Genomic DNA, 13,090 nt, shown 5'->3' on the forward strand with positions numbered 1-13,090 from the left:
TTCTGGACTAGCAGGAAATTTAAAGATCGCCATTCTTTTGTCTATGGCCAACAGCCAAAGAAATGAAAATCTGCCCTGAAACGACCAAAACCACAAACTCTCGAGGCTTCCAGGTCTCCATGGCTCCAGGAGACAGTTTTATCCACAACTTCAGCATTAGGTAGCTCAGATGGTAAAGAATCTGCCTGCAATGCAGGAGACCCAGGTTAGATCCCTGGGCCGGGAAGATCCCCTGGAGAAAGGCATGCAACCCACTCCAGTATTCTTGCCTGGAGAATTCCATGGACAGAGGAGCCTGGTGAGCTACAGTCCACGGGGTCACAGAGAGTCGGACATGACTTAGCTTCTGAGCACACACACACACGGAGTGAAATGGGCTCAAAGCCAGAGGCATGCAAAGACGCAGGACAGGTGGGAACAGCATCCTTAGCCTGTTGGGGAAGTGGACCAATGGGACTGGCCCAGGCAGGGGCTTCTAGTCACGTCCCGGTCACCACTAGCCCTGACGGCAGGGGCTGCCACGCTTGTGTGGGGCACAGGTTCAAGGGTGCAGGAGTCGGAAGACAGACATCTGCGAGAGGACCGAGAGTGCCCAGGGCCTCTCCACAGCTTGCGTACAGGGCAAAATGTGGAAGTTCTCCTTCTGAGATGAACGGATGGAATTCTTTTCTCATTTGTCACTCTAGTCACACAACTGCCCCCATGATCTTCCTCCTGAGCAAAGATGCTAGTGTGGTGGAGAAGGGCCCAGAGGGGGCAGTGAATGGGCTCTGGAGCGGAGGTGGGTGGATGGCAGCCCCGGGCCTTCCCCGGGGGGCAGCAGAGGGCAATGTCCGGGCCACAGTGGTGCCAGCTCTGCCACCTCCTTGAGCCATGGTCTCCCCAGCTGTCCTGGCGGGAGAAGAAGAGATGCCCATCTCGGCGGAGGTGGTGACGCTGGGCATCACATGGCTCTGTCTCAAAGCCATGCTTTTCCCTTCATGCTGCACTGCCAGCTGCCAGAGAGGTGCTTTCTCCATTCACACACTGGACAGGAGTTTTTAAAAATCTATTTTAACAAAATAGTTCGGCTGCCTCGGGTCTTGAGTTGTGGCTTGTGGGATCTTTAGTTGTGGCGGTTCAGCTCAGTTCAGTTCAGTCACTCAGTTGTGACCCCCTGGACTGCAGCATGCCAGGCTTCCCTGTCCATCACCAACTCTCGGAGCTTGCTCAAACTCATATCCATTTATTGGCGATGCCATCTAACCACCTCATCCTCTGTCATCACCTTTTCCTCCTGCCTTCCATCTTTCCCAGTATCAGAGTCTTTTCCAATGAGTCAGTTCTTCACATCAGGTGGCCAAAGTATTGGAGCTTCAGCTTCAACATCAGTCCTTCCAATGAACATTCAGGACTGATTTCCTTTAGGATGGACTGGTTGGATCTCTTTGCAGTTCCAAGGGACTCTCAAGAGTCTTTTCCAACACCACACTTCAAAAGCATCAATTCTTCTGAGCTCAGCTTTCTTTACAGTCCAACTCTCACATCCATACACGACTACTGGAAAAACCATAGCTTTGATTAGATGGATCTTTGTCGGCCAAGTGACGTCTCTGCTTTTTAATATGCTGTCTAGGTTGGTCATAGCTTTTCTCCCAAGGAGTAAGTGTCTTTTAATTTCATGGCTGCAGTCGCCATCTTCAGTGATTTTAGAGCCCAAGAAAATAAAGTCTCTCTCTTTTTCTATTGTTTCTCACTGTTTCCATTCTTTAGGTGTGGCATGTGGGATCTGATTCCCTGACCAGGGATTGAACCCAGGCCCTCTGCATTGGGAGTCTTAGCCACTGGAGTACTAGGGAAGTCCCTCGACAGGATTTATTGAGTAACAAAGGTGCACAGACACAGTCTTTGCCCTCAGGAAGCTCATAGGCTAGTGGGTGGAGAGAAAACTAAGACTTAACCAAAGAAAGAGAGGAGTATGAAGCAGAAGTGTCAGGAAGGGGCGACCTCTCAGCTGAGACCTGAATGCCAGGATGGAGCCGGCAGAGCTGGGAGGCAGGGAGGGAGGGGAGGTGCTTGGCTGTTCCAGAAGCCGAGCAAAGGACCCGGGCCTGCTGATACAAGATACAAGGGACCAGGATACGCCTGGAGGGGTGGGGAGGGACCGGGGCAGTCGCTGCCCTGAGGAAACCACTCAGGTGGGTAGCAGCACCCTGTCGGAAACCCACAGCAGCCTGTCCTCCAGAGGCTGGGCAGCATCAAAGCCATTTACTTTCTGACTTGGTGGAAAAACAGTCCATGTGTGCCAAAAATGATCTTTCAAACAAACAGAGCATTACTTGTTACAGAGAGGATGGGGGTGGCCGTTTGTTCTGCTCCTCAGTGATGGGAGAAAGCTGGACTGTCACAGCAGGACATAATGAATGACTTCCTGCCTGGAGCAGAATCCAAGGGGTGTGTGTCATCATGCCCTGGACCGGGGGCCGGATGGTGGGGGCCTCCTCGGTCCCTAATACCCCCCAGTGGAACCTCTCTGAAGATGAGCCCAGCTTCCGCCAGCTACAGGCAAATGTGCAGCTCATCAAGTTTCCTGACTCTAACATCAAGACCCAGAAGGAAACTGATTAGAAGTTAGTGCCAGAAAGAAGTGTGTCTCTCCTTCTAAAACAATACACTTCCTTTGGTCAGAAAACAGGGGCTGCATAAGCGATCCTAATCTGATCTGATCTTTGGTTGCCGAGAAACTCAAAAGTCAGGTTTAAGTGCAGGAATTACACCACTCCAGGTTTCTGGTACAATTACTCCTTCCTGGCTCAACGGTTTCCTAAAAAATCAAAGTAACAATATTTTCACTAGTCAAACACAACACCCACTTTCATTTAGCTCCCTTTTGATCTTTAGCTGCATGAATGTAGCTTTTATAGAGTCATAACTGCAATGTGAATCTATATATTCTCACCCAATCTTGTTCCCCCCCTTTTTTTCTACATAAATTAGTTCACAAAAATCATATTTCTAGCAAGGCATCATAGTTAGCCCTTTCAACAAAGGCACAATATTCTGTTGAATCACTATTAACATTGTTGAATTTAATCGTATATACCGTGCATAGGTTATTGTTGGACATGGCATTTTTTTCTAAATTTTCATGGTAATAAACAATTCTGCTAATATAAAAATAAATAAAGGACTTCCCTGGTGGTCCAGTGGTTAAGACTTTGCCTTCCAATGAAGAGAGTGTGGGTTGGATCCCTGGTGAGGAAGCTAAGATCCCACATGCCTTGTGGCCAAAAAAACATTTAAAAAAATAAGCAATACTGTAACAAAGACTTTAAAAATGGTCCTACATAAAAAAACCTTTAAAGAATAAAGGAATCAAAGTTATGAAAGACAAATACAAATATGAAAAATGTTCAAACTCTGTGTTAATTAAAAACATACATTGAAGCATTGAGACGCCTGTCCTTTTGCCTGTGGAAATAGTCCAGACTGAACAAGGATATTAGTGCTGGAGAGGAAGTTCAGCAGCCCCAGGCTTGGATCCTGTCTCTCTCTGGGGTGAACTAGTCCAGGTCTGGGTGCAGCATCTGCTCTTCCAGGGCATCCACACTGGAAGTTGAGCCCAGAGCACAAAGGTTTCACTGTAGCAATGATTTGTAACCCCCAACACTGAAATGATCTAAACATCCAACAATAGGAAAGTGGTTCATCTGTAAACGAACCAGACTCTGCACACCTACAACAAACACAACACTGGAATCAATTTGCAACAACATAGATAGACCTAGAGATGATCATGCAAGTACACGTGTGTAGAACCTGTATACTATTCATTGGCTAGATATATAATGCAGGTTTCTAATAAGAGGGGGGAAGGTTTATGCTATAGTGTTTGGTGAAAAACAAAGCCCTTCCAGCCCAGGACTGGAAGTCAGTCGGCCTGGATTCAGAACCTACAGCTGCCAGTCGCTGGTCATGAGAATCTGACCAACGACCTCATCTTTCTAAGCCTTGGTCTTCTCATCTGTAGAATGGAGGGTACTAAAGCACCTCCCAGGGCTGTTGTGAATATTAATAAAATAACAGACAAGCTGCAAACACATTTTTTTCTGGTTCTCTAACCTCCTTCCAGGACAACTTGATTCTCCTATGGCTTAAAAACTTCAAATTAATGTTAAAGTAGTAATGAGTCTCCATCTGCCTCGAGCTTAAAGCTCCCATATCCACTGCCTTCAGGACTTTAGCAGACGAGCTCTGCGGGCTTCAGGGACCCGCGCCATCCAGCCAAAATGGACCAGGTCACCTTCCTAAGCTGCCCGGAGTCTCTGCTGCCCCCACACCTTTGTAGACGCTACCCCCTCTGCCCAGGAAACCATTCTCATGTTACTGCTCATCTTTCAAGGGCCGGTCCCACGCCTTTCATGAGCTTTTCCTGGCTCTCTGCAAATCTCAGCCTGGAGAGGCACCCTGTGCAGGGGAATGAGTGTTGTGTCTTTCTGTCTTTGATCTTTAAATCTAACATTCATTCAGAAAAGAACACGTATCAGTAAGTGAACAGCCTGATAAAATCTCACAAACTGAACCCTACCTTGAAACCAGTGCAGAGATTAAAACAAACATCCTAACCAGCGCCCCTCCCTAAAAGCCACCTCAGGCCCCCTCTGGTCCCTAACCCATCACTCTCCTGACTTGTAACTTGTTCCTGTCTTCATGACATCTTGCAGGAAGTGTTCTTCAGCATCTGGTTCCACGGTGGCTCCTGTCTGAGAGCCTTCCAGTAGCTGCCCAGGTTGTTGAGCCCTCACTTTTCAGGGCTGCATAGTGCTCCACATTGACTGCCCAGAGCCTTCATTCTGCTGCTGCTAAGCTTGGCCCTTCCCTGGTGGAAGCTGTCCGGAACTGCGGGCAATGAGCACTCTGGTCCATGACTTTGTCTCAGAGACAGGACAGCGTATGCCTTTCTGCCTGGTATAAAACCAAATAGGACTCCTGGATCAAGGAACCCCGACACTTGGCTAAGGGTGGCCCTGTGGGTCTCATTCCACTGCTTCCACCTCCACCTGCACGTCTTGGTTTTTCTTATTCTTTGAAATAATTCTATTTCTAGGCTCAGCAGACTAATTTATCCTCAGTAACCACTGACTGGTTGCAGCCATGAATTTCCTACACAATGTGGCTCTTGCAGGCCCAGCTCAAAGGCTGCTTCCTTATCGGCAAAAAGAAATCTCTTTCCTTCCCTAGCCCCGGGCGACCCCGGCGCAGGAGGGAGGGGGAGGGGAACCAGAAGACTGTGGGTTCCGGGCAACACTCGGGGACCGAGTCCCGCACGGGGCTCCCCGAATGGACTGCCCTTATTTCCCCTCAAAAGGCGCCTCCGATCCTGGGGACCCCTCGCTGCCTGGGGCCGGTTCCCCCCCACCCGCGCTTTCAGCGGAGCCGGGCGGAGCTAACCTTTGATACCCAGCCCGCCACTCGGCCGATGGGTGCGGAGGGGATCGGGTTTCACTCGCGCAGGGCGGGTGGGGGTGGGGGCGGGGGCGGGGGCGGGGGCGGGGGCGGGGGCGGGGGCGGGGGTGGGGGTGCTTCCCGCCGATCGCGCCCCCCCTTCCCAGGCCCCCCCACCGGGGAGAAGTTTGGGGTCCCTGCCCCCGCCCCGGCCGTGGGCCTGCGCGCCCTTCGAGAATGGGTGCCAGGAGGGAGGGCACCCCGGGAGGGAGGGGGCCCGGAGGTCCCCGGCGGGGAGCGGCCGGGGGGAGGGGAGCTGGCGCCCCGCGGCCCCGCCCCCGCCGCGCCCTCCCCGCTCCCTCCTCCGGGGCGGGATAATTGAACCGCGCGGCCGGGGCCCAGCGTTGGCTGCGGAGGCTCGGCTGGAGCTTGGAGCCCGCGCTGCCCGTAGCCGAGAGCCGCGCCGCGCGCCTTTGTCCGCCCGCCGCCCATGGAGCGCGCCGCCCCGTCGCGCCAGGTCCCGCTGCCGCTGCTGCTGCTCGGCGGCCTCTCGCTGCTGGCGGCCCGAGGTAGGGGCGCAGGGGGGCGTCGGGAGGGAGGGGGCGCCCCGAGTCCACGGCCCCCGCTTGAGTGACTCCCCCACCCCCCCGACCCCTGGGGACCCCGCGCCCCGTGGGACTTTTGGGACTGCCGGCGCCTGGGGACGCGGCCCGGGGCTGCACACCCGTCGGCGGTCCTGGGGTGTCTGAGTTGACCCGCGGCGCTCCCCCCCACAACTACCCGCCTCCTGGCTTCCATCCTGATCACCTCGCTGACCTGGGGACTTGTTTTAGAGACGGATACCTCCGAACACATTCTCCCGCAGGTCCTCTCACTTCCAAACCCTGCCCACCCTAGCGCCCACCCACCCGCCGGGGCCAAAGTGCCGGCTGGGGGAGAGGAAGGCTGGCCGGTGGTGGCCAAGGTCGCCGCCCCCTCCCCACCCCTCCCCCACTCCCGTGCCTGCCCCCTGCCCCTGGAGCGCCCTTGGCATACCTGTTCTCACTCCTCCCACCTCCACCCTTACGCAGGGGTTGCGGTACCCAGCGTTCTGATGGGAAAACAGACTGGGGAGGGGGTGGGATCGTAAACTGCTCAAGACACAGCCCCCGTCATGGAGTAGGGGGCTGCCGTGCAGGAAGCAGAGAGGAAGGGAGTAGTCTGGAGGTGTTCAGGGTCACAGCTGTGTGTGGGGAGACCGCTGTCTGCCCTCCTGGGACACTGAGGACCCCAAGACGGAGGTCCAGCCAGGCTCCATATTCAATGTGGCTGGAGTCAGGCCACCTCCAAACCCAGCTGCCTGGTGACAAGGGGGTGCAAGGGGGTCTCCACCAGCAGAGCCCCTGGCCCTGGGACTGACAGCGCTGGAATGGCAAGCACCCAGCTCATCCTTTCTCCCTTAATCCTCAAGGCCTCACTCCTCAGGGGTGACCACAAGGCCCTGCCCATCACAGCCGTGACCTCTGACCTCTCCACTGACTCCAGCTGCTCATCAGTCATTATCCAGGCCAGCCTGGGGCCAGGCGCAGATTAGGACCACCCTTGGCATCTCTGGTTCTTTATCTCTGGCTTAGTTGAGTTTCTTTTAAACCCTCTGGTGACCACTCCCCTTGCTCTGTCAAAGGTCACTTGTCCTAGCTAATGCATTGCCAGGATTCAGGGGTTCCCGAGGAGGCTGGGGGGTGGGGGCAGGGAGAGCTCTGCAGAGGTTTCCTGGCTCCCTGGCTCCCTTTGCCGCAGACCTTCACGGAACCCTGTCTGTTCTGGGCACGGGCCTGTGCCCAGGGACGTGTCATGGGTGGAGGGATGGGGGGTGGAGGGACAGGGCTCAGCACAGGCAGTGAGAGCCATCCTGGGCCCTGGGGTTGATGAGAGGCTTCTTGGAGGAGAGGGTGCTTGAGCGAGACCTGGACAGACAGGCAGAGGAGGAAGGAATTCAGGGGACCGCTGGCTGGATCGAAAGCCCAGAGGGCCCCGGCACCCCCCCGTATCTAACACACAGGGAAACTGAGTCACAGAGAGAAGGTGTAGTTGGACTTTGCTGAGCCCGAGTCCCCAGACCCTCCACTGCAGTTCTTTCCCACCTCCTGTGTGAGAAGGGTCCCCTGCAGACTGGCGGGGTCCAGCTTTGAAGGAGTGCCGAGGTGTGCTAGGCTGGGATGGCTCCCCAGCCCTGACTGATGGTTTACTGCCGTCTTCTCCCAGAGGCGGTCCCCACCTGAAGCGGGTAAAGAAGCCTCTCCTCATTGCACGCTGATGAGAATGCCTGTATCTTTGGGGAGGTCTCCCTCTTGAATTCCAATAAGTTTGGGATGGTTTGGGCGAGAGAAGGGGAGAGATCTGCCAGGTTCCTTTCTGAACCTACAAACTCAGACGCAGTAAGGTTCCCCGCAGTAAGGTTCCCGGAAGCCTTGTAAGGCCGAGAGTGACACTGTCCCCACCCCCCGTAGAGCCGAGGGGGTCCCGGAGGAAATGTGCAGTTTAAAAGTGATCGTGGAAAAGGCCTTGATGGTGAGCCTTTTAGCTAGTCTTCGGACATTCATTTGGTGACCAGGCCACGGGAAGGCAGAGAGGCGCTGCACTTTCGAGCCAAGGGGGCAGAGTGGGAACCATCCGTCTGTCCTGCATCCTTTTGTCTGTCCCGTTGGGCTTTCCTGAGAGCCAGTGGGGGAGGGAGTAAGAGAGGAGGAGGGTGTTGGGAAAGACGGTTGTGTTTTCACCAAGACTTTCTTGGCCTCTGGCTCCGGCCGGGCAGCCTTTCCGACTGATTACAGAGAACGTCGCTGGGAGGAGAACAAAGAGGAGAGAGGACTTGGCTTGAAAACACGTGGCTGCACTGCAGCTGCTCCTGGAAGTTTCCCAGTCGAGTGGTGGGGGCTGGATAGGCTGAGGGGGGCTGCAGGAGAATGAGACTTGGGGGGAAGCGCCAGGGCCTCTTCTTTGGGGCCACAGCTCCAGGTCATGCCCCCTCCAGCACTGCCTGGGGCCACCCCAACGTGGGTACATTTGTGCCCTGATGGTGGTGGGGAAGGAGGGTGGCTCACTCCCCTTTGGCACCCAGCAGGCTTCTAGGAGCGCTCGTTTGTGAAACTGACAACAGCTTTGCCTGTCATCCCTCAGAAAAGAACCACAGGATGACCTGGTTTCTCATTTGTAAAATGTACATAACAGAAACTAACTTTTTAGGTCTCCTTGAGGGTTGAGGGGGATTCCCAGGTGGCTCAGTGGTAAAGAATCTGCCTGCAAAGCAGGAGACACCAGTTCGATTGCTGGGTTGGAAAGATGCCCTGGAGAGGGAAATGACAACCTGCTCCAATATTCGTGCCTGGGAAATCCCGTGGACAGAGGAGCCTGGCGGGCTGCGGTCCGTGGGGCTGCAAAAGAGTCGGACACAACTAAGCACGCAGGAGGATTGAGAGCAAGACCATAGGAGGAAACCTGTCGTGGGAGCTGTATTGTTAGTACTTGTTATATGTGCTGTCCCCTTCCTACAGTAGGACAGTGTCCTTTTCCCCAAGACTGTATGTCCCCAGCCAGGAGCTGGGAGGGAGGCAGCTCTCGGCTGCCAAAGCCGTATTGCTAAAGATCATGCATAGTGGGCTTAGCTGGCCTCGTTAGGCTTTTGATCATCTATATGCAAGGTATCTGCTGAGGGCCAGCTCTGTGCCAGACACTGTTCTAGGTCCTGGGGATACGGCAGAGAGGAAGAGAGACCGGAGCCTTCTGCCCATGGGGCATAACTTCCAGGAGATCCTGAAAAGTAGACAATTACAAACCGACTCCAGCTGGGAGTGAGTCAGGGAAGACTTCTGGAGGAAGTGGCATGCAATCTGGGATGTGTAGGAGCAGACGGAGGTTGGGAAGTGTCGCCAGGCAAAGGGAACAGCATGGACAAAGGCCCAGAAGGTGAGAGAGAACGTGGGGCTTCCAGGAATTTTGCCCCCTCCTTGTGCTTGGGGAGCTTCCTCAGGAGCCCCCTCCCTGCCATCCTCCAGACAGCCTCCACCATTCCTCTGAAGGGGGTGCTCTGTGAGCAACGGATGCGGTGGGTGGAGCAGCTTTGCAGGAAAACAGTTCTAATAGGGCGCACGAGTATTTCCCCAGTATATTTCACACAATGAAAGGTTTTTCTTTTGCAAAACATCAGATCATAACAATTTCGTTAATAAATGCTTGTACAGGCTTCACGTGGTTTCAGTTTCCCTGTGATGGTTTCAAATGAGACCGAGGTGGGCGGGTACCTATTAGGTCAACTTTCCTGGGATCAGAGACCCTTCAGCCTGGAGGGGAGCTTGGAGCTGAGGGAGTGTGGTAGTGAGGGCACGTCGTGGTCCCTGGTCATCCAGCTCGTAGCAGGCACGGCTGGACCGGAGGCTGTGCCCTGTGGCCGGCACACTTTCCACTGGTCACCGCCTTTAACCCCAAGGCTGGTCCTAACAAGAGGCTGGGGCAGGAGGGACCTAGCTGCTGGCATGTTATCAGGAAGGTCCTACACCAACCCACCCAGGGGCGGGAGCCGGCACTCGACCAGCGTTAGGAGACTGGACCTGAAAGTGACCCGAGAGAGCTTGAACGACTCCCACATCCTTTCTGTTCTGTTTCCTTAAACGTGGAAGGAAAACTCTCTGCTCTAGGAAATTATTACAGTTGAGATCTTACATTTAGTCACTAATTTAGCCCTGTCAACAACCCCATGAAGTAGGTACAACTGTTATTTCCATTTTACTGCTGGGTTCCCAGGTGGCTCAGTGGTAAAGAATCCACTTGCCGATGCTGGAGACGCAGGTTCGATCCCTGGGTTGGGAAGATCCCCTGGAGAAGGAAATGGCAACCCACTCCAGTATTCTTGCCTGGTAATCTCCACAGACAAAGGGAATCTGGTGGGCTACCATCCATGGGGTCGCAAAGAGTCCGACATAGAGATTGAACAACAACAAAGGGCCAGAGCGGTTACTCCAACAGGCGACATGACCCAAAAGGAAGAACAGGTTCAAAAAAAACAAATACTGGCTCAGCCCATTGGCATGAAAACATTCTGAGCTCTGGCATTTCAGAGCCGGTCCTGGCAACCAGTCCTCGCTCACGTAATCAGTAGAGGACACGGGACTCCGTGCTCCTAACCACTCAACTGGACGGACACTTTAGTCCCATGATTGAGCGCTCTTGTTACTGAAAGAGTGTGGGATCCGGCTGTGCACCACCCAAAAGCCAATAAACAGGGCAGGTTGGTGCAAGAGAAAGTTTGCTTTATTTTAGATGCCCGCAACTGGGCAGGGGGAGGGCAGACATCTATCCAAAGGCCAACCGTCCAAAGGCCAACCCCCCAAAGGCCAACCCCGCCACTGGCAAACAGTGGGCAAGAGCTTTTATAGACAGAAGTTGGGGGGAGGCTACATGCAGAAACAGCACAGTCAGCTCTGACGGTCATCTTCAGATTGGTCATCGGTGGTCTGACCGGCGTCACCTTGCTTGTTTTAGGCACACTTAATCTTCAGTTCTGGGGTCCATTTGTTCCCATTTCTTTGAGGCCAGTTCTCGAAATCGTGGCAGCTTCTGTTGTGGGTACAGTCTGGTCATCGTGTAGTTAACTTGTCCTACCTGGGGTTTCAGTGTCTGTAAGACAGCTCACAGGATGTGGCGCAGAATATTATCTAGAGTCCTTGAGAAAGAACTGACGGTCCTCGACTGCGCCTACTCACATTGTTATTCTTTGGTCTCCTCTGACTGTTTCCCTTTGCCTCTGTATTTCTCATTTCTCTGATTTAACTTCTTCTTTGACTCAAGTTTTCCACAGACCGGAGGCAGGCAGTGGTGGGGGAAGGGAAGGAGCTTAATTTCCTGCTCCGTTTCGCCCTGTAGACAAGGGGCTCGCTGGGAAGGACAGGTGTTTTCCATGGCAGGGGTCGGGGGGGCATGCTAGGGAGGAGAGCGCAGCCCCGGCCCTTGAGGGGCTCACGGCTGGGTTGACAGGAGGTGGCCCCTGGGGGAGAGCGGATCCATGGATGGGCCCGTGCAGAGGGCCCGTGCAGAGCTGGTCGGGCCATCCAGCCTGGGGTCCGGCTGGGTCCTTCTCTCCCTCAGGTTCGGCCTGAGTCAGGCCCTCCTCCCCGCCTCCTGGGGAGGGGCTTAGGAGCCCCCCTAAGCAGCCAGAGCCCCCAGTGCTTGTCCCACCGCAGGCGTGCCTGGCCAGAGCGCCGTGCCAGCCTGGCCAGGGCCAGGAAACCAGATCCCCACCCGGCTCCGTGTGGATGGGCACCTGGTTAGTCCTTCCCCATGCCAGGGGCCCAGAGCCAAGGGGGAGAGCCTCCAGCCTCTGCCCCCGTCTTCCTGCGGCCGTCTCCTCTGTGCACCTCTAGGGACACTTGTCCTGGGACTTAGGACTCACCCGGATAATCCAGGATGGTGTCATTGGGAGCTCCTTAGTTACATCTGCGAGGACCCTTACTCCAAATACTAAGGTCACATTCTTAGGTTCTAGGCGTCGGGACACGGACAGGTCTTTCTAGGGGACACCCCCTAAGCCACTACACACCCTTGAGAGTAAACACAGAAACATACGTACTAACAAGCAGTCCCGCGGGGCCCTCTGCCACGGTGACTGTAACACGTGACAGCAGGACTCGGGGGGCTCTCAGGTGGGTTGGGGTTGGGGGGGCGTGATACTGGAACTTGGACGTCAGCGGCAGGGAGCCGTCTGTGAAAAGACCTGGGGAGGAGCGTTTGGGCAAAGGGGACAGAAGGCATACACAGGCCCCCAGGTGGGACCAGGTGTATCAGAGGGACCTGGGATGGAGTGAAGGGAGGGGAGGCGGGAGGGGCCGCAGCAGTTTGTGCAGGGCCTTAAAAGTCAGCCTGTGGACTGTGGATTTTATCCCAAATGCCCCGGGGCTGGAGGCTCTTAAGCAGGGGAGTGACATCCCTTGACTCACTCTTCCAGCAGCCCCTCTGTGCTGCGTGGGGGATGGATCCCAGGGAGACCAGAATGGAGGCTGAATAAGCCGGGCTGTGGGGTGGGGGAGGCCCCTACAGGGTCCAGGGTGAAGGATGCCCTGGAGAGGGTGGTGGCCTGGAGGCTGGGGAGAAGCAGACAGATCTAGAGAGTTGGGGAGGTCGAGTGGATAGGAGTTGCTGAGGGCTTGGATGTGGACGGTGAGGGAGCTGGAATCATTCAGGCTGACCCAGTTATTTTGGCCTCGGCCTCCGGACGCAGGCTGACTGCTAATTACTGAGGCAGGGAAGCTGGATGGGGATGGGCCTCAGAGTCCCGAGTGGACACCTTAAGTCTCCTGTTAGATGTCCGGGTGGAGCCTGGACAGACAGAAATGAGGGAGTCTTGGCCCGTAGGTGAGGCTGGATGAGACCACCCAGGGAGACGGGGGTGGAAGAGGAGAGGGAAGCAGGGCCCTGAGCCCTCCAGGCACTTTGAGGAGGGAAGAGCGATAAGAGGGCCCCTCCTCGGGGGCATCCCCAGGCCCGTGGTGGCAGCTAGGAGGCTGCCAGGGCTGGCTTTTAGAGGGCGGCTCTCAGGGTGTCTTTGTGCTAATGGCTTGAACCAGTATTTTTCTTTTCTTTTTTTATGAGCCTGTATTTGTTTTGAACCCATTTTTCCTTCTGACTTGTGTTGCCT

At 55.0% G+C, this 13,090-nt stretch overlaps 1 protein-coding gene across 2 annotated transcripts in view; it reads left to right on the plus strand.

Moving 5' to 3' along the window:
- Positions 1 to 5,809: 5,809 nt before the first annotated feature.
- FBLN1 (fibulin 1) overlaps positions 5,810 to 13,090 on the plus strand; it is an 82,844-nt gene continuing 75,563 nt past the window's right edge. For both annotated transcript variants that reach the window (XM_081594940.1, XM_081594941.1), the window contains exon 1: positions 5,810 to 5,993. In XM_081594940.1, coding sequence (XP_081451066.1) covers positions 5,915 to 5,993 — 79 coding nt within the window. In that variant the 5' untranslated portion in view covers positions 5,810 to 5,914. The remainder of the gene's footprint in view (positions 5,994 to 13,090) is intronic.

The sequence above is a fragment of the Giraffa tippelskirchi genome, chromosome 4 (genome assembly GCF_054371585.1).
Source record: "Giraffa tippelskirchi isolate mGirTip1 chromosome 4, T2T-mGirTip1v1.2.pri, whole genome shotgun sequence".
NCBI lineage: Eukaryota > Metazoa > Chordata > Mammalia > Artiodactyla > Giraffidae > Giraffa > Giraffa tippelskirchi.